A 21,228-nucleotide genomic window follows, 5' to 3' on the forward strand; every position below is an offset into this window, starting at 1 on the left:
TTTCATTTCAGCATTTGGCTTCTTTTCAGTGTGAGCTGTCACCTTCTACAATTTGTAGAGCCTTTGGGAGCCCTGCACATTAAAGTAGCTACTGAGCATAGACACTTGCTATTGCCCAAAGAATTAAAAAATGAAAACATGGATTAAGGGTATAAACATATTGATACCTTTTTGTTTGTTTGTTTGTTTGAAGTACTCTTTAGTTTGATGTAAAGTTACTGTGAAGCAGCAGACACCCAGAAGGACTTTTGTTAAAGAACCTGGAGAACAGGTGTTCCCATGTGAATGGGGTCTGGGTTTGTGGTACATTGTTAATGTTAATGGTACCAACCTTACGCTCCAAAGAGAGCTTTGAATATTCAATGGCACTTCAGAAAACCAGTCCTTTATTAAATGGAAGCAGATCTTTGCAATATCTGACCAGACCAGTGGATTACGTGCATCTAAAAATCAGAGCTGCTGATGTTAAAACCAATTGCATTTTGTTTTCCATCGGGAGCTTACATAGGCACAGTGGATCCTGCTTTACCTATCCAGTTCTACCTCAAAACTGGGTGTTTGTTACCTTTGATCAGAGAAGGCTGACACAGCCATGAGGAGGTGATAGGCATGTTGCCTGGCCCGTGCCAGGCCGGGTCCTGGTGCCTCAGCAAGGGCACAGTGTCCCTCCCAGCTGGCCATGCCCTCCCACTGCCCAGAGAATGGCTGCGTGGTGAATCACTGGAACATTGCTCGGGCAATGGGGATGATGCTGGGACCACCTGCTAGATCGGCCCAGATGAGGGCAAAAGGTCAGTGGGATCAGTAATGACTTTGCAACAAGAAAGCTCTTGTGAGATATAAATGATTGTAATGGGACCTCTTGTCAATTCAGGATTTTGAAACATTTTCCTTTTCTTACAGTGGGCATCTGAGGTTCTTGTGAGAAATATGTCCTGGAATCTATCCCAGTACCCGTGTCCGTGAGGGATGGGAACCTTCAGTAGCCACAGAACAGGACTCAATGTGGATGTCAGAGCCAGGTTTTGTGTGGGGCTGAAAATCAACCTCCTGAGAGTCACATCCCTTGTACATGTGCCCCATTCTCTGCAGACACCCCTGTAATCTCTACATGTTGGTGGTGTGCCAAAGATGACTGGGGAACACAGAGATCTTCTGAGGAGAACAAATTTTAAAATCTCAGGTAATTACGTTTTCTCTAAGATTGTCTACATAATATGTATGTTCTCAGTGAAAAAAATGATAACAAATGAAAGCAAAGAAACCAGAAACCTTTATGTTGGCATAAAGGGGTGGGGTTTTTGATTACTTTTTTGATTTTTGTGTTTTTCAATTTCCAATGAAAAGATTTAATAAAACAGACAAGAAAGATTGAGTCTTTTGGTGAGAGTTGTTGATTGTCCATCAAACAGTTTGGCACAATAGTTTCTCTTGAGCTGAGGAAACCTGAGCTATTAGACATGGGTACAGCTCTGGGCTTTCCTAAACCTACTGTCTCATAGGAGAGGCATGTTTGCTTTGGGTAGGTTACTCTCCTGAGAGATCCAGCAGTTCCTGCAGATCAGCACACTGCTCTGCACATCTGTGTGTAAAAAAAAAAACCCCATACTGAAGGTTTAAGTGATAGTCACTAAAAGCTCAGTTGTGCTATCACACATTCAGCTAAGGACAAGATACTCCATGTTTTCCCCCAGTCAGCACTAGACTTACCCGCATGTAGAATTCCCTGCCCTCGTTCCCCGACTTGATTTGGAAGATGTAATAGGCTCCAGGGTAGCGAGTTGTTGCTTGCATCTGAAAAATATCCGAAGGCACAGACCTCCCAGACACCATCTCCATCACTCTGTACAGGATGGTGAACGGCTGATCTCGGCACCCAGGGTTTTCAGCTGGACACATGCAGCGGCTGGTTGTCAGAGATAGAATTGTCAGCAAGGGTTTTTTTTAATATTAAATATAAATGTTTATATTTAATATTGAATATTACATATTTTAAATATTAATGCTGTAATATTTGATTCTTTATATGCTAATATAGGTGCATAAATAAATAAACAAATAATGTTGTTGATCAGCTAAAAGAATCAATGAAACTTGTAATGCATTTTCTATATTGTTGTTCTGGCCTATATCCTGCCTCCTTTTTCTTGTCTTCTCGGCCAAAATACCTTGGCGTTCTCCTTAGATCACTCAAAAATGTGAACTTTCTTTGAAGCAGCCCTGCAGGTGTAGAATAGCCTGTACATGTTTGGTCTGATAGTAATTTAAACTGAACTGTCCTCAGAATATTATTAGATCATTTCACTGATAGTATTACATAAACAGTAGTGATTTTTGTTTCACTATATTTTGTATACCACATGAAAACATGCAGTAGACATCCTGGATCAAACCAAAGCTCTAACATCAAATGCAGAGCCGTAAGGAAGAAGAGGATACAACAAACATATGACACTTCTACCAACAGTCTCCAATTCATTGTGACTTAGGGAATCCTTGAAACAAAAATTTCTTCTTTCTATTTGTCAGCAATTAATGCATTTCTTATCCATGAGCTTTTCCAGCTTCCCACATGAATGTTTGGCATCCACAGCTCCCTGTGGCCAGGAGCCCCACAGCCCCCTTAATCTCTCTTTGCATGGACTCTTTCTGGCTTTATCTGATGCTCGCAGCTGTTCACCTGGAAGGAGAGCAGTCAGCCCCTGCTCACCCTCCTCACCCATCTCAGAGCTTCATATTTGACCCTGTTCATGGCTCAGCTTTTCTAATTTGGCTGTTATCCACAAGGAAGATATTCCATACTTTTGATCATCCTCACTGCTTCTTATGAACCTTTATCCAGTTGTATTTCTTTTGACAGGAGGGGAAGGAACTGCACAGTCGCAAAGATGTGGTACACAATAGCATGTGCTCCAAGGATATTCTCTACCTATTAACATTTGAAATTCAGATTGCTTTTCTGACCTCTAGTGAGTACTGCAGATCATGGAACTAGAACCCTCAAATCTCAGTTTGCATGGATTATGATCAAATCAATGGTTCTTATTTAATTTGTGAAATTGTGATTTTATTTTTACTTTAAATTCATCAACACCAATTTTCATCATTTTTATTGTACAGTCATTAAGTCTGATTCTGTAATATTTCTCTACCCACTCTTTTATCTACTGTCTTCAGATATTGTTGCAGACTTTGCCCATCTCATGGTTTATTCTTTTCCCCAGGTTGTTTATGATGGACCAAGTAGGTCTAGCTCAGATCTCTGCAGAAATTCAGCATTAAAGTTGACAATTCAACACTATCCTATGTTTAATTTTTATTTCTTAGCTTCTTATTCTTCTATTCCAGGGACTTTTCTCTGTTACTTATGACTGCCTAATTTCCATAATAACTTTGTGAGGGTCTTTTCAGAAGCCTTTAGAAATTCAAACAGACTGCATCAGTCCATGTGCCCTAGCCACAGGCTGGCAATTTCTTCAGAGAACTCTAAGGAAGTTGTAAAGCAGGATATCCCTTTATAAAAGCCATGGTGGGGGAATTTGCTGGGCAAGGGTCTTTTTCACTATTTTTTTCTATAACCTCCACTGCTGACATCAATTTCAGACAGTGCATCTGGCATGTCCCCATCAAGAGACTCCTGGCATTATGAACACTCAATTCCTTCCACAGAAAACATAGATGCAAGGAATTCACTTGGCTTTTATACTGATCACTTCTGGACATATGTCACAAATTAAGTGCAGGCCCATCTAGACATGAGCCGAAGCCACCAAACACAAAGCTCAGAGATCACGTTCTGGTGCAAGCTGCTCTGCAAGGACTCTGTAGCTGGGCTCTGGGGAATTTAGATACAGAGGATTCAGTTATTTCAAATTCCAGTCTGACTCTATCACCAAGGTAGGAAAACCCAGAACTAGAGAGATACTATGTGTCCATGCTTCAGCTGCCCTAGTTCAGAAAACAATGTAAATAGACTCATAAATTCTAAATGAAATAAGATAATTATTAATCTCCTGCCTTTCTATAAAATATATGAGGCTACCAAGCAGTTATTTGGTTTAGTGCAAACATTGTGGATTAAATAATGAGGACTGCAGTATACTGTCTGGAACTGAAATATTTTGAGCTCCTGCAAATACATATAGATGTAATAGAAACAGGCTGTTTTTAGAAATGTAAGGTTATTGTTTGCTTGCTCAAATGAGTCCCAGTTGAGACAGTAACAGTACTAACAACTCCATCCAGACATACCCAGTTTCTGGGCAAGGTGGATCAGTCTGTGAACTATTCAGAACTTTTAACCTTTAAGCAATAAGAAACTATTTGTATCCTGCTCTAACTATCATCTAATATTTTAAAGTACTTGCTAGGCTAAACTAGTTGTGATTTTCAGGAAATATCACTACTAATAAACTGGCTGCATTTAAACATATATGAAGTCAGTTAGTAATGCATGTAAATGTCTCTTATTGCATCAAAAGCCTTGCTGTTTTCTCAACTAACTGATAGCTGTTTTTCCAGTCTAACTTCACATACATCTGAGTATGATATATCATATAATATCATATCATATCATATCATATCATATCATATCATATCATATCATATCATATCATATCAATAATATAATATCATATCATATATCATATCATATATCATAGCATATATCATATAATATAATATCATATATCATATCATATCAAATCATATCACATCACACCTGGTAACCTGGTAAGGAATTGCAATTTATTATTTTTATACAGCTTACCAGTAGTAAATTTAGCAATAGAATGTATGTATAGTAGGCAGACTTCATGGCTGTAGTGTAAAATTGCAGCTTCTTTGGTTTACCTTAGATACAACTTTCACAGATAGAATTTGCTTTTGTGGCTGTGGGTATGTTACTCACTTCTCATTAATCTGGAGATAAGGCTCCTCACATCGTACTGGGTCTAAACATTTATATTCTCCTGGGATATTGAAACATGTTTGCTGTGAAGTGCAGGTGAAGTTTCTGATTTCACATTCATTGATATCTAAAACACAAGGAAGGAGAGAATGGCTAAAGCAGGGAAATATGTACAGGACATCACTCCTACAAGCTGGTTTCCATCTCAAAGAATTGCCCCAAAATTCATAAAACTCTTGCACTGTGAGAGATGACCTTTTTTTACTGTCCTCTCTTTTAAGATCAGTTTTTACTCCATTCACTTCTGCTAATTAGAGTGCTCCCACATGGTAAATGCTGCAAAAAGAAAAAAAAAAAAAACAAAGGAAAGGAATTGGTTGCTCAAAATCTCTGACCTTATAGAATGGGAAAAGTAGAGGTGTACAGCAGAGGGGAGAACATTTAAGGTCTTTCCTGTGTAGCTGCTTCCTAGCCAATAAAATCTTACTTAAAACAACACACCAGTTCACCTCAGCAGGAATATTCATGTGGTGACATTCTTACCAGAATGTCATAATTGGCCCCTACAAGTATTTCACTGTGCAAGGCCAAGATCAAGCATCTCAATTCTTGAAAACCTTTCTAGACACAGGATCTACTTTCTGGTCCCCATGGGTTTTAATCAGCGCAGAAATGTTACCTTGGCAGCTTCTACTGTCGTCAAGCAAGTTATAGCCCGAAGGACAGGTGCAGTAGTAAGAACCAGGCCCGTTCACACATTCGTGCTGGCAGAGGAACTCTGAGAAGCTGCACTCGTCCATGTCTGCAGAGGTAAAACAAAAGCCAAAGTTCAGTAAAGCCTTTGGCTTCACTGGCAGAAGAGCAGTCCTGCAGGCATGTGGCCACCCAGACTACCTGCTCATTACCTCAGCTAGGCTGGTGCTCTCCAGTTCCCTAGAACTCTGCAGCAACCTGACAAAATGCTATACAACAAGTTCTGCATTGAACACTTTTTTTCTAAGGAAACCAAAGCTGCTGCTGAACACAATGTATGGCTTTTAATTATTTATTTTTCTTTTCTAATACCTGTCACCAGTTGGACATGTTTTCATTTCTGTTTTACGTCAGCGATAGAGATACTCTGACAACAAAGCTGCAACTGTAATTTAAAAGGAAAGACTTGGCAGCAGTTTTATTTTATTTTTTTCCCTTCTCTCAGAGAGCAAGCTTCACATTCCCAGGGCCATATGAGTTCCAGCAGAACTCCTGCAGCCAGCCCTGTTTGTTTCATGTTTTTTAGCCTCTAGTCAGTTACTTCCAAGTCATTCCACATCCCAGCCTGGGTCAGACACACTGGAAGGTCCGGCCCCCTCCCAGATACCTAGGAAGCTAAGCAGTCTGTCAAAGATCTGATTGTGCTCTTTCCCCCTTGCACTCATGAATTGACCAGTCATTGTGTTCTGCAGAGCTGTGCTCAAGTGAGAAAGACAAACTTCAGAGGTGCACATGGAGGCATGGCTGACTGAGGGGAAAACACATGCAAAGGCACTAGGCCGAGGGAGGCTGCCACTAATCATTTCCTTATTTCCCTGTTCAGGGGAAGAAAGAAACAAAGGCCAGAGCCCCAGCCAGGAACTCCCAAGTTCTTACTCCCAGCTCTGACATGTTGACTCTCCCAGGCAAACCACTTTTACTCTTCAGACTGAATTTCCCTTTCTTCTAAATTGGGCTCAGTCTATTTATCCACTTCTGGTGTTTTGTGCAGATGGATTGGAAAGTATTTGAAGTCCAAATATATCCAGGCGGCTTTAGGGCTGAAATCAGCTTCTCAAAAGGGAGATGAAAGGAACTCTACACCTATATAGTCCTTTTACTGTGTGAGTTTGTCCCTAATGAGTTCACTGAAACAAACACCTTCCTGAAACTACATGGACTGAGGGCTGACTCCATAAAGTGGCCGAGATATCAGCCACCCTCTGGCATCCTAGCCCAGAGCTCCAGCATGTTGGTGTTTGGCTGCTGTCAGGTGCTGAGGGACACTGAGCCCATGGTGTTCCTAAACATTCCTAGCATTCTCCTGGCTGACTGTGTGCAGACAACAGGGTGGTTGTAATTTCAGAGCACATCTAATGCACTTGGAAGACCTCTGTGATTAGAAAATAATGATGATGTTGGGAAAGCCAGGTTGAAATCTCTGCCTCTCTCCTTGAATTGGGGCAAGAATGTCTCTCAGCTTCAAGGTAAGTTGGCTGCTAGACCATGGACTATCCCCACTCCTGTTGAAGTAAATCTGAATCCTGGGTGTCTCTTAAGAGTGTCCTCCTAACCAGGCATTCCCTTTTGAGACTCAGATGTCTAGTGATTGTGGTGAAGTGGAAGAAGCTCATACAGAGAAACTTGACCTGCTTTGTCAAACATTTCTTGCACAAGAATTGTCTGGAAAAGATTTTCTGGTCTATATCTGGCTGGTGGAAAGACCATTTTGCTGGCTTAGCTCTCAGACATGGATGAGGCTCAAGCACCGCCTCATTGCAATGAACTTACTGGTTCAGACCTCCACGTAGCTCAGGAGGTGAACACATATAAAACATTCAGGAGTCTAACTTAGAAGAAGAAAATCCATCAGGATGCAGAACACTAAGTTAGGTGTTTAATTTTTAAGACCCTTTAGATATTTAATATTTGTTCTTCCCCTTATAACAAGGAGATTAGCAGGAAAAATATTTTGGGAAACACTAATTATGTACACTGCATCTCACATGTCTTCTGTCTCAGAAACAGCATATTACATCTGTTTACTGTAAATTAAAACTCAGATATCTTCCAGTGCATTTTTCCTTCCAAGAAATATTGGCTGAATTTTCTAATTTTATCAGGCTGATGGTACCATAAGCAAAAAAGTTTTTCCTTCAGTTAAAATAAAATAATAAAGTAAAAACAAAAACCAAAGAGGAAAAATTACAGTGACATAAGCACAATTTATTCTGCTGTGTGATGAACAGGTCAGCAATAACTGTACTAAGAAATCATATATTACTGCCTTAAAGTGAAGCCAGAGACATACAGGGGAAACTGGGGAAATTTTCAGGCAGAAGTGAGCAATCATTAAGAACAAGGGAAATACATGCATTCAACAGACAAATGGAAAAGTGCTTTATATAAACTATTTCTTTAATCATGGAAGAATGTCCTCAGACTATCTCTACTAGCTCTAATAAGGCTTCCTGTTCAGCATTACAAAGTGCTTTCTTATGTTTTGCTGTTACCTTGGAGCTTTTGAATATTTAGCTTATTTCTTTAAAACCATTTGTGGCTCTCCTCCATGGAGCTTTCCTGGGCATTTGCTGAGTGCTTTATCTGAAAAGACGATCATATGAGTTGCAGCTATCCTGATGCTACCGTGGACCAAGGCAAAAAACTTTTAAAAAAGTTTGTAAAAACAATGCCTTTAAAAAAGTAAACATAATAGGATTAAAGAAAGCAAAACAGTAAATAAGAGTTACCACTGCAGTTAACTCCATCAGCTTCCAGTTCATAGCCAGGTTCACAGCGGCAGAGAAAAGAGCCATAGGTGTTGACACAGGTCTGAGTGCAAGGGTTTTCACTTGTACATTCATTCACATCTATGGGAAACCAATGCCAAATTCATCAGTGACTTCTCCCCAAACTCCATTTTCATTTTTTCTGCAGAGCATTTCAAAGAGATTAGCTGTACAGACAGAACAATTTGTTGTGAAAAAATATAACCAAGTCAGTGTTGTTTGTTTGGATTCAGGTTGATGACTGGGAATAGCATGTTGGAAACACATGTGTGGAAGTGAAGCATTTTGGGAATGACTTCAATTAAAAAAATAACATGGAAGATCGGGATGAAATTTTTATTACAAATGTTTCTGTCCTTATCCTGCAATTTGAAAACCATTGAACCAATGTTATCATAACAGATCTGAGAAAAAATACAGCAGGGTTTTCCTGAGAAAGATAATGCAATGATGAGGGGTCCTTGTGGAAACCTCAGGCTAAAGCAAAAGCAACATTTTTTCCTTGTAGGACATTAACAACTTCTGGTCATCATGAGCACAGACCTTCTCCTGCAGAATGTGGGAAGATGCTCTCTGCTTTGCTAGGGAGACTATGAAGAGGTTGTGTTGACTTTGAGGTAGCATATCACAGGAAAAGGTGGTCTAATGCTTAGGACTCCAGTCAGGATCTTGGGAGATGATGATTTACTGATCTGACAAAGGTTTCTTGTCTCAGTTGGGTCAAACAACCTCAGATTTTAATAATAAATTCAGTGCCTGAACACTTGGTAATTCCACTGAATTGAGTGAACTGAGGTTTGGGCCTCTGTGCATATTTCTCCTGATACACCAGTCATGTTGCACCTGAACCCCTTCAAGGTACTGTGAAACCACAGAAATATCTGTCTGACAAACCTGTGAGCATTTTCAAAACAATGCTGGGAAGGTTACTTCTGTTCTAAAAACCAAGCAAGTTTTAAGTTTTGAGGGGGGACCAAAGATTTCAGCCATGGTTTACCATACTCGTACCTTGGCACGATCTCCCGTCGTCGTTGAGGGTGAAGCCTGGGTTGCACGTGCAGGAGTAGGAACCGGGCACGTTGGCACACAGCTGCTGGCAGTAGCCGTAGCGACATTCGTCTATGTCTGTGCGTGGGAAGCACGGAAAGTGAAGTGGTCTGCATTTTCTCATGAGGTACAAAGCAGCAAGCACACTGAGCCAACAGCACTGATAACACAGAAATACCCCAGCACACTGGTCATGGATGTCACAGCCAAACTTCCAGGCATTCAGACATGGAGTTAGAATTAAAATATACCTCTCCCCAGCAGAATGTAGTAATGTGGTTTTATCCACATCTGGCATCTACCAATGTATCTGATGAATTGATTGGCATTGCTGTAACCTTCAGTTTAAATCAGGCAGCTTGGTTTGTTCCTTTAAGCAGGTCCCTCAAAGGATACCTGACAGCTGGCACAGGCTGCCAGCACAACCACAGCCAACATTGCAGCGAAATTTTGGCAAAATCAAAATAGAAACCTTCTTTGCCTCCACATATACCAAAGCTGCTCACTGGAACAGCAGTGTTTGTTACTACAGGCTTCTTTTTTGAGTGAGGATATTTTTGAAAGATATTTTTCCAAATAGTCACATTCCCTTTTTATATGTATTTTTAACTGACAAATTACAAATGACTGTATGAACAGTTAATTCAATGCCAAAATAGCAGTTTGGGCTGAATTGCAGCATTGTCAATGCATGCAACTGTGTGCTATGAGCACAAGAAAATGTGTGTAAGATGGTAAGTGCTAAAATATTTTTGCCTCAGAATTAAAAACTAAAATTAAACACCTTGAATAGCTGTCCTTTCAAAGTCTCAACATTTCATTTGGTATCAACTGGGTTTTGATTTATGGAGATTTTTTTTAAATGGCTGTGTTAAAACTTTGAAGCCAAATTCATGCAATAGAAAACCCAGTATATTATATGCAGTCAGCAAGATAACCTAAAGGGCAGGTCAGTGGTGAAGAGTACACCAGCAGCAGGCTTCACTAAATCCTACAAAAATAACATGGGTTTTAAGTAAATGAATACTGAATTCACTGACACAATGCATTACATTAAGTACATTAAGTTTTTTGCAGGACTGTTATCTCAAGAGTGCTACATTTTGAGGATAAGGACTTCTACAAAGTTGCTTCTCTTGTGGGTTTGTCATGTTGATACTGCTGCACTGGCTTCTCTGTGTAAACTTTGAAGGATAATTACAACAGATAGAAGTGTAGGTTTTTGTAATGGTGACTTACTAACTGAATTCCACTGCACTACTAACAGTGCACCGAAAAAATCTGTATCTAAACCCCAACTTGGCCCTCTGATTACAGTAAGTATTGCTTTACTGTTTCATGGCAGCAAAAATCACTTTTCCAAAGCCAGTATAAAGTATGGAAAACTGGGAGTTCTTTGAAATGTAGGGAAAAATATAGCAATTCTAAACACAATTTGTTTTTCCTTTTTCACATTGCCTTGCAATAATCCACCCCATGATTACTTAAATAGGGAAATACTCTGATGTTATTCCTTATATTAGATAGCATAAGTGGGTACTCAATTCATCTATGCAGCCATTTCAGTTCTCTGCTATAGCCATCAAGCAGAAGAGTCTTTTAGATGTGTGTTGAAATCCTGAATGCTGCACACAACCCTTTCACTTGGCCTGTAACTGGGAGAAGTAAATGGATAACAGAACGCGTGATACAGAGCCGGATCTGCCTTCCTTCCCTCCTTCATCACCACCCTATCACAAAGCTTGTACATTCCCCAGCACAAGCTTTGAGAAGTTGATTTATCATAGATTAAGGAGCAGGGGCCTTGGACACTTGTTATCCCAGGGGAAGTACAAGACAGCGAGTCCCTGAAGTGGCTATGGCTGCACAGACCCCAGCTTGGACGGGCTCAGCCTGGTGCCTGCCCGGTGAATTACACAGCAGCTGTCAGCAGCAGTCAGGAAAACAGCCATGAACTCATGGAATTGGTACTTGGGAGGAGAAAGATGGAAAGTAACTGGAGATGCTCCAGGGACAAATGGGCAGGGAAAGCCCATTCTCCTTCCAGTGGAGGTGTGACAGGATGGTCCAGCTCTGCAGAGCTGGCACCAAACAGCCTGCACTACAGGGAAAAAACTAATAATGGGAAAATTTTCTTTAAAAATAGTTGTATGCTGGTTCCTAGGTCCTACCTGTGTACCGAAAATTAACATCTACATCATCATCCCAAGAACATGTCAAGTGAGGGGAAAGGGGTGGAGGAGAGGAGGGATGGAAGGTTTGTTTTGCTGTGCTGTTTGTTGAGCAATCGTTTTTCAACAGGACTGAGCTAAAAGGATGAACTGGACAATGTTGCAAGGAGAATAATAAAATTGAAATAAAGCTGCATGGAAGATCGTGAAATGGCACCCAGTTCAGAGGTAATTTTTTCTCACCCCCAAACAAAAGAATTGGTTGACTTAGGATTTACTGTCATTCCCATTTCTTGGTATCAAATATGGATCCCATCAGGTCCATGCTGTCACAGTAAGGAAAGCACAAGTCTGTTTGGGCAAAAATCTTTTTGCACACATGCTTGCAATTGATCTTACATGGAAGGGAATCCTTCAGACTGGGAATATGAAAAGCCCAGTTATGATACTATTATGATGCTAGTCATATGGCATTTACATCTACAGTTTTGTTCCATGAGGGAGTCTCTCTGCCAAACCCCTCACTGGCATTTACAGAGACAAAAGACAGTTTCCACATAGCTGAAGGTTTAACCGTGTACTTGGCAAAAGTGCTTAGTGACATTAATTCAGGGAGTCACAGGTACACATACACAGATCAGATACTATAGCAATTGAAGATTTTACCTAAACACTGGCCTTCTAACAGCCAGTAGCCTTCAGTGCATGAACAGGTATAGCCCCCTTCAGTATTTATGCAGATTTGGGTGGGGTTACACTGGTGAGAGTCTGAAGCGCATTCATCCACATCTGCAACACACAAATACAGAAGGAAAATGTTAGAAATAACAGCAACAAAAGATTGTTCATATTGTACTGCCTCTTTGCAAGGAATCAGAGTTTGGAGTAGTAGGTAAAATGACCATAACCTGAAGGAAAATTCACAATAATAAATATCTGAGGGCAGTGAGAACTGAGGTTGCACATCAAATCTCTCAGTTTTGCAGGTGACCCAGTGTTTCAGTTTTTCTCCTCAAGGAAAGTCTCTCATTATCTTGAACTTTTTGTGATTTCTACATTTGCTATGTCACTGAGCTTGGATTTCTATAGGGCAGTGGTCAGTCCTAGGGACAGGCCGTTGAAAGGGTTGTGCAACCCCATTGAAAAGTAAGAGATGAAGGGGAGTTCGAGAGATGTACAAACACAACTCAGAGACATAAAAATAAAATTTCCTACCCCCACCAATGCAGACCATCTCACTGTAATTTTTCAGACAGAAAGTTCAACCAAAAATCAACCTTTACCTGACCAAAAAATGTATACTTCCCTGGAATAAATTTCCTGACAATAACACTATTTTATTTTAATTTCCACTTCCTCCCACCCTCCCATCTTTATTTGGTTTAATGTATTTGGGTTTTTATTGCAATTCCTTAGGGTGTTTTTGTTGTGGGCTTACCCCCCCCCTCTTTTTTTTTTTTTTTTTTTTTTCCCCTTTTTTTTTTTTTTTTCTGCAAAGGAGGTAGATAGCATTTTTACATTTATATAAGCCAGGACCCTGGAACCTAACTGATTAAAAATGCCTTTCAGAGTCAGAATTTCATTTTGAATCACGCCTTGCTCAGTATCTTTCCTGATGTTTCAGGCATCAGGTTTGCCTCTAGATGTCAGAAATGGAAATGCCAAAAGATAAATTGTGTCATTTTTCCAGCCAACCTAAATTTCTATGTTTTACTTATTGATACCTAAACTATTTTTCATTCCAGCATACTGTGCACTGGCCTTTGCTGAAGCACTATATCATTCTAGCAATGCTACTCCCTTGATCCTCCCCTGATTCTTATTAACCCAGACTTTGTTAGGTCATGACTGAAAGTGTCTCACCAATGCCCTGGGCTGGGGTAGGCAGCAGAGGGCAGGAATTAATCTCTGTATCTGCCCAGAAGGCAGCAAGCACAGCCTGTCAGCTGTACAATCCTAGCAGTCGTGAAATAACTGATCCAGTCTACCACAGCAGCATGTCTAACATGTTCAGATATATAAATAAATACATACATATTATACATATGGAAGGAGTCTAGAGTTCTTATCTTGCCAACATCTCTACCGGGGCAATTTATGGTGAGTCAAAGCTGGTAAGATAACAAGAGGGGCACAATTAGAGGTAATTGACTCTGTCAGAAATAGGTTCCCATGTATTTATTGGCCAGATGAGGATTGGCAAAATGGTTGGGGAAGTGGGAAATGGGTAAGATAACAAGTCTAGACTATATAAGTCATAAATATGTTGTTCAGTTCAGCTATTGCTTCTGTGATTGAGCTAAAAAATTTGGGTCCTCCCTTCATAGCATATCACACATAATTGGTAGTATATGAACAGAGACTTTATCTAACCATAAATTTAATAACAATGACATTAATGTTTTCTAAATGAAAAAGCTTTCTATTTGTCATGCTTGCTTATTGTTTTAGGAGTGGTACATTGGGATCTGGCCAATTCTACTTTTTCTAGTCTGCGCTAAGCTTAAAAAGGAGATTTTAATTTTCCATGTTCTCTGCTTCCAGTAATTTCAATAGGTGAAGCAAAGTGAAAACAAAATTAGGGTCATGGTCACGCCACATATGGTAGCAAGACAGTTTGAAGACAACAGATCCTCCACTCTTCTGTGGGGCATTTTCTTGCAGGGGTACAATGTCTTTCACGTAAAGCAACAGGTGGCTATGGGATTGATTTTGTTCCCAAGTCATCCTTGTAGCTGTTGCTTGTGCTCCACTCCAGAGAAGTATAATGTTGATCCTCTTCCATTTGCTTTATAACAAACAGATTTATTTGCTTAGCTCCAGCCTTTGCCTTTTGTGGTGGTATTTGGAAGCATATTTCCATTTGAATGCAACATTTTTTATTATGGAGGCCTCCTGTGGAGTTTCTTCCAGAAAACCTGATGATCCTGAAGTTGTCTATGCAGAACACCTTGACTTTTAACATTTTGCACTGAACAGTACTTCAGTGACTTCACTAAAGAAGTTTTATGCAACCAACAGGTGTAAACAGCTTTACTGGTAGCAGCAGGTCTTTTTTGTTGGGCCTGAGCGCACACACCCAGTTCTGTATTTCATGTCTGGCATTCTCTAAGATTGCCCCTTACCATGAGGTGCCATTAAACTCTTACTGACACAGCCAATACAATCAAATAAAGTGTTATTGCAAAGCAGCCTTCACAGTTGAACCAGGTAGTGTAATCCCAGGCTGTCTGCCCTGGATTATCCACATTATATGGGTTCGCTAAGTGGGAGCAGATATTTGTGCTCTGAAAAAACTATTGGTGCAACATTTGCCCAGACATTAAATATCTTCTTGAAGGATATCAGACCTGGGAGACATAGGGTGTCTTGCCCAGCCCATTTGCACAATGCAGCATACAGTAAGAGCAGATGCGGTTCGTAAAGTCAAAACTAGACATTTGACAGGGAAAACAATTAAAAAAAAAAAAAAAATCCCAAGCAATCCCAGATTATTTCCACTGGGGAGAAAGCTAGCTATAGAACTACAAGAGATTGCCTATAATGGATAGACATAGAAGTTATATCAAAACACTTCCAGCGCATTTTTCTTTGAATGGAAAATTGCAAAAGGTTGCAAGTGGAATGTGACAATTCGTCAATAAGGTGTGAATAATTCCTTTGTCTGATTGCAAGCTTATTTCTGTCCCATTCAAGCATAAATCTTAGGTGTCTTCATGCTCTGGGACTTCAAAGCCCATTTGTACTACCTCTGCCTCTGTGATGGATCATACACAATACTCGAGCAAAACTGTGATGCTAATTGTACATGGTAATAGATTTTCATTAGTTTTGTAGATTCAAATCAGATAACACAAATTCAGAGAATAAAAAACTGTAAGGCCTACTCAATGCAAGGACAGCACATGTGGCTAAGAAATCCCTGAGGTGCATTTTTACGAAGTTTGGAAGAGTGTGTCTGACACAGCACAACTTATGTCACAGTCTTCACCATGGACAGAAGTACTGCAATGAGTTGTCATCTGAGCCCCAAAGTAAAGTCTAATCAGCTGGGGAGCAGAAGAGTTATTAAAGGAGAGCATGCTAGCAAGAAACCCTAGAAACCCCACTGTCCTCCATGAGAGATGTTAACAAATTGTGCTAATGGATGATCTCAGCATCAGGGCCATGAAAGCATCAGATGCTGTCACCCATCAGTGATAACCCAAGGATGGTTTTCATTATACCAAATCTGCTTTTAGTATATTTCATCACCAAGATCCCTAGAAAATCTTACCTGCATCCAAACAACAAGTCTAGTCTGTAATAATAGCTACTGTTAAAGGATACCTTGTGTGATTTTGGCTAGCTGACTCAGTATATGGCAACAAAGAATTGCTGTGAGGTGTACTGGGAAGGAAATACAAATTAGATCTGTCCTCAGTGAAGATAGATTAAAGTACCTGGTGGTTACTGTGCAGGACAAGGAGCCAGCACAGATACACTGACCACATTGTGGTTCATGGACTGAGAATTTATCTTTTGGGAACTCTTCCTTGCTTTTCATCTTCCATCACCCTGCTTCCTATTTGAAAACAAGGATTACAAAATCCATAAAAATCCATTATTTCTGCCATAGTCCAGTCTCCCTCATTGTTTAATACCTAAAACTCTTCAGAACAGGGCTTGCCCTCTTATGTACAAAACCTGTTCACAATGAGTCTATTTTTATTTGATGCCTTCCAATTCTAATACAAATCAAACTGGACTACAAAACCCTGCAGTATCCCACTTGGTGATAAATTTCAGTGCACCTGGATTTTAACAAGGAAATTCAAGATTAAGGAATTAAAGGACAAGCCTGTGACCATTTAGCAAATGAAACAGGAGCAGGTGACAGACCTTTCTGTCTTGTAGTCTCTCATGCCCAACCTGCCCCTCTTATATGAACATTTCAAGATACCACTTTTTCAGAAATGTTATGGAGACTCTACATTGGCTAGTGAGATCTAAAATAAAAGATTAACCATCATTCTGAAAGCATTATGTTCTACTAGAGGACCTCGGAAGAATCAAAGTTTCTTTTAGGTAAAGTCTATGATACTTAGAATGTTGCTGTTCTACCCTAATGTTGCATGGAACCTCAAAGATCCCAGTAGTTACTGAAGCAGGAAGAGAATTATTGAAAATTGAAAGAGTTATCTGGCTTTCACACTTCTTACCCTGACAGACAGGACTGTGAGTGTTGCTGTGAAATTACATATGAAAAATGTGAGGATGTTAAAGGTCATACCTAGTAAGTTTAAACAAATTCAGATATTCCCAAATAACTAGGCACTCTGGGTGACTCCTTTGAGAGAGCAGTTGTTCAGCACTTTGTAACAACACTAGAGAACCAAAGCAGGATAGATGGATAACTGTTCAAAACTTCTCTGGCCAAAACTGGTTCTAGTTGTTTCAGCATTTGAGAATCCTACTGTGTGCTATTAAATTAGTGGTCATCTATAGTCTCTCACCCATCCTTCCAGTTGCTGTAGTCACTTCTCTTATCCATCTTTCTAGTTGCTGTATTCACATTACTGCTCCCACAGCTAATTCCAAAGGCAGAAGTTCGGGCAGCACTCCAGACAAATTAAAATCTGACTTGAAGTGGGAAAGATTTACTTTTTTACTTCCCAGATGAACACTGAGAGCAACCACATGGCCTGTCCAGACCACTGCTCTCTGCCTCCTAAGAAATACCACCCACAATGAACAAAGCCTCATGGCTCCGAGCCATGAGATTTAAAGATCTCTGACAGAAGAAGAGAATAGGTACATGGCATCTCCATATCCATTTGTAAGGAAACGTGTGCTGCAAGAGCCAAAGCCTGAACACTCCAAAATTAACCACATCCCTTTCTCTTAGATCAGTGTGTTTGCCTTAAAAAAAATTATGGCTGTGGTGGTTTGGTTTAGCAGCTCTGGGGTGTGATGTTGTCTTTACTTGACATTTTGACAAGGCGTGAGGTGGCTGGGGCAATGGGATTTCATTTGGGGATTGCAAGGGTGGAGAAAGTTGTTTTTTTTTTTAAATTTCTGGCTGGCTGGCTGCCTTTTGTAGGATGTGATGTGCTGATGCTTTGTTTTCATTGGTACAGACTGTATTTTTAATGGATGGCAGGATGCCTGGTGACTGGATAGATATCATTTACAATGTCAAAATAAATATGTGAACTAATGGTGTTTAGCATGCAAATTACTGGCTTTGTGTTTTATTATCTGTAAAAGCTAATATTAATAGATATTAGTAGATTCTTTAGAATTTAGCCATGTCATAGAACAATTAATTAAATTTTTAATTCAGGGCTCATAAATTAAAGAAAAAATAATTAAAAAGCCATCCATGCACAAAAAATGGGGCAATATATTAATATAGAAAGGAAACCTAGATGTGAAACTGCAGCACAACACTACATCTCACTAATTCATATTCATGTTCTCACTGACCCATGTTCACCAAGAATACAGGACTGAGACCACTCTTACTTTTATTAATAAATTGCAAGAACTGACAGCATAAAAAGAAAATCAGCACTCTAACCCTTTGAATTAAGACCAGATATATTCTGTACTTTTCAAACCAAAGAGACTAAGACTAGGAGTTCAATAATCTCAAGAGAGAATCATAAATGTAGAATTCTGTGGATCTAGTTTTGGTCACTGTTTTATCACATTTGTGATAATATACAGAGGATCACTGGTGCTGATGCAGTCAAGAACTAAAATGTGAAATGAAGTCTTATATGAAAGTATTTCACTGGGTATGGTGGGCACATTTGAAAGTGCTTTTCAAGACAGACAAATGCAAGGTCATATATCAAGAGTAAAAAATGTAGGTCAAAAAACCCCTCTGAGGTTGTTACAATAATCACTTGAACATGAACTTTTCCTGACATCATGTTTCTGAAAAGACAAGCATTACCATGAGAACACTGAGTAGACACAGGAAATAATTCTTACCACTGTACATTGCATTAGTGCAATAATTACTGAAATGTATTTTTGGTGTCAACACTTCAAAAATTATATTGCAAAGAGATACCAAGAGATTCCAAACAGTTATTCCAGGCCACAAAAATTTATCTTACAGCAAGATAATGCTCCATTTAGTAATCTATTTAAGAAAAGATTCAAGGTATATATGCCTGTGATCTGTAAGCATCTTCATGGAAACTGTGTTCTTATCTGGAGATGGTCATTACAGCTAAAGCAAAAGGCAATGAGATATAATTCAGTGTTTAGAAGACAAACTCAAAATGAAAACAAGACACATGCTTTAGGGCTTCAGATTAAGCATTTGAAAAACATAATAAAACATATGCTAGATGGTGCATGGAACCTCAAAGTTTCCAGTAGTTACTGAAGTAGAAAGAGAATTATTAATGTAGTCTCTGGCAAATTAAAAGAGTTATCTGGCTTTCACACCTCTTCTTACTCTTACAGATAGGACTGTGAGTATTGCTGTGAAATTAAATGTTCCTGTATTTTAGGGTCTTATATTTATTCTTTCAGACTAGTTGTAGTGAAAAACTGTGTCTTCAAAACACTATTTGATGGGTAAGGTTCTGTGTCCTGGGTCACAAAAATACAGATTATGTGGTCAAAGTGGTGTCTTAAAGTAGTCACTGAATTATTTAACACCTTTCAATGTTTAGTTATTTTTTTTTCTATATTCATAACCATCATACCTGAGATTTTATCTTTGTCTTACCTCATTTCCATTAGGAAATCTAACAGGCCAGTGAAAGTACTGAAAATTAGGATAGGAAATTGAAAAGTTCTTCCAAATTATCTTTCCTTTGCAAATATTTAAATATATGCATATGCACTTTTTTATTTTTTATTTGTACTTTAATCAATAAAACTGATTTTTAGTGAGATAAATTGTACCTCTAATGCTTTTAGTAACTTCAGAAATATGTGGAAAACATAGAAAATGTTAATAACATTTTTTATGCTAGAAGATGTTAAGTCATCAGCCTAAATACATCGGGCATACCAGCCACCTTCCTTTCAGTACACACAGAGTGATTGCTTCTTTATGAAGAGTGAACCAAGTAAAAAAGGAAGAATCCAAGTTATTACCACAGATAATTCATAGAATCAAGAGCCTCAAGAAGACTAAACAATAGGTTAGAGGATGTGGTCATGCAGGAAGTAGTAAATTTTTCAGCAATCTAAGTAACTTTACAAGTTGGCTAGCCAGGGAAAGAAGCCAGCAGACAAGAGGAGAAGGAGCAGAGGTGTTTGGGAACTGGGAGCACCTGCGCTCTGGAAGGTGTGGTTCAAAAACTTGGTAAGCAAAGACACTGCCTTTTTTCTGCTCAGAAAAAAAGAGGATTGTGCATGAACAAGACTTCATGCACTAAAGAATACAGAAGGAAACAAAGTCCTTAAGATCAACTCATCAGTTGGAGACTTTTCAGAGCCCTTCAAGTAGGAAAATATTTTCTTGACAAAAAGCTATTTCTAAAGGATAAAAAATAATCCTAGTACTTATGGGCATGTGGTTAAATGCCACATGACAGAGTGACAAGTTTACCAAGGCAGTCCCATCCCAAGGAGATGATTTGCACCTGCCCAAAAGGAACAAGGGAGACTATTGTCCTTCAGTGCATCCACTGGTGTTGAGTGGTGGGATCTGTGAGTGTGCTCATCCCTCCACAGGCATAGTCTGTGCTTGGGGCACTGTGACCATCCCACTCCTCCATGGCAGCTCCTTTCCCAGCTGGCTGACAATGGAATCACAGCACTAGCAAAGAGCTGTCATGGAAGGATGTGGGCTTATCATCTCTGAGCTAGAACCATGCTCTTGGAGACCATGACAATTAGAAGTGAAACTTTGCTTGGACTCTGTGATGAAGGGGGAAGCCAATGTGGACAGCAAATTTCCAAGACAATATGCTTTTGGCAATGTGTGCTTTTTCACAGATGGACTGTTACATTTTGTTCTCTTTGGAACATATTTAGCATGCATGACTTCCTTTCTTAAGTAATGAATTTTGATAATCATGCTACAAATTTCTATGGGTCACAGTAGTAGCTAAGGCTGCATTTCCTTCTTTTGGTCAGCCATTGACAAAAGTGAGTATGCTTTTGCCATCATGATTGTTTGAGAGCCACTAGCACCATGGGGTTCAACACACTAATACTGGAGATGAATTTGACAGTTGTGAGAGCACAGGTTTGCAGACTGGAAAACATTTACCATGGAAAATCTTCTTCCCCCTTTTACAGGGAGGTGTGGGGGATTTTGGGGCCCTATGTCTTTATTTTATTCTGTCTGTCTTTTAGTCCCACTGTTTTACTGTCACAACCCCGGGAGCTAACCTGGCTCTTAAGATGCAATGATCTGGAAGAGAGGCTCAAAGCTGACAGCTCGTTCCAGAATCTCTGTCTGCTCAAACACTAAAGCTCATTCAATCATTTATAGCCCTCAGGGCTCCATTTTAAAATAATACAAAGATTGGATGTCTGTTTTTTATAGGCATAATTGCAGGCCAGGACTAAACATCCGAGCTCAGTAACATGGGTATCAGGTCCAAGATTACTTGGAACA

General features: G+C 39.6%; 1 protein-coding gene across 2 annotated transcripts in view; it reads right to left on the reverse strand.

The window, feature by feature from the left end:
* Window positions 1-21,228, reverse strand: part of FBLN5 (fibulin 5) — a 60,949-nt gene that overhangs the window by 15,655 nt on the left and 24,066 nt on the right. For both annotated transcript variants that reach the window (XM_085582288.1, XM_021531954.4), the window contains exons 5-10: window positions 12,315-12,437; window positions 9,439-9,555; window positions 8,392-8,511; window positions 5,589-5,711; window positions 4,910-5,036; window positions 1,711-1,906 (exon numbers count right to left, since the gene is read on the reverse strand). In XM_085582288.1, the coding sequence (XP_085438414.1) occupies window positions 1,711-1,906; window positions 4,910-5,036; window positions 5,589-5,711; window positions 8,392-8,511; window positions 9,439-9,555; window positions 12,315-12,437 (806 nt within the window). The remainder of the gene's footprint in view (window positions 1-1,710; window positions 1,907-4,909; window positions 5,037-5,588; window positions 5,712-8,391; window positions 8,512-9,438; window positions 9,556-12,314; window positions 12,438-21,228) is intronic.

The sequence above is a fragment of the Lonchura striata genome, chromosome 5 (assembly GCF_050655825.1).
Source record: "Lonchura striata isolate lonStrDom1 chromosome 5, ASM5065582v1, whole genome shotgun sequence".
NCBI lineage: Eukaryota > Metazoa > Chordata > Aves > Passeriformes > Estrildidae > Lonchura > Lonchura striata.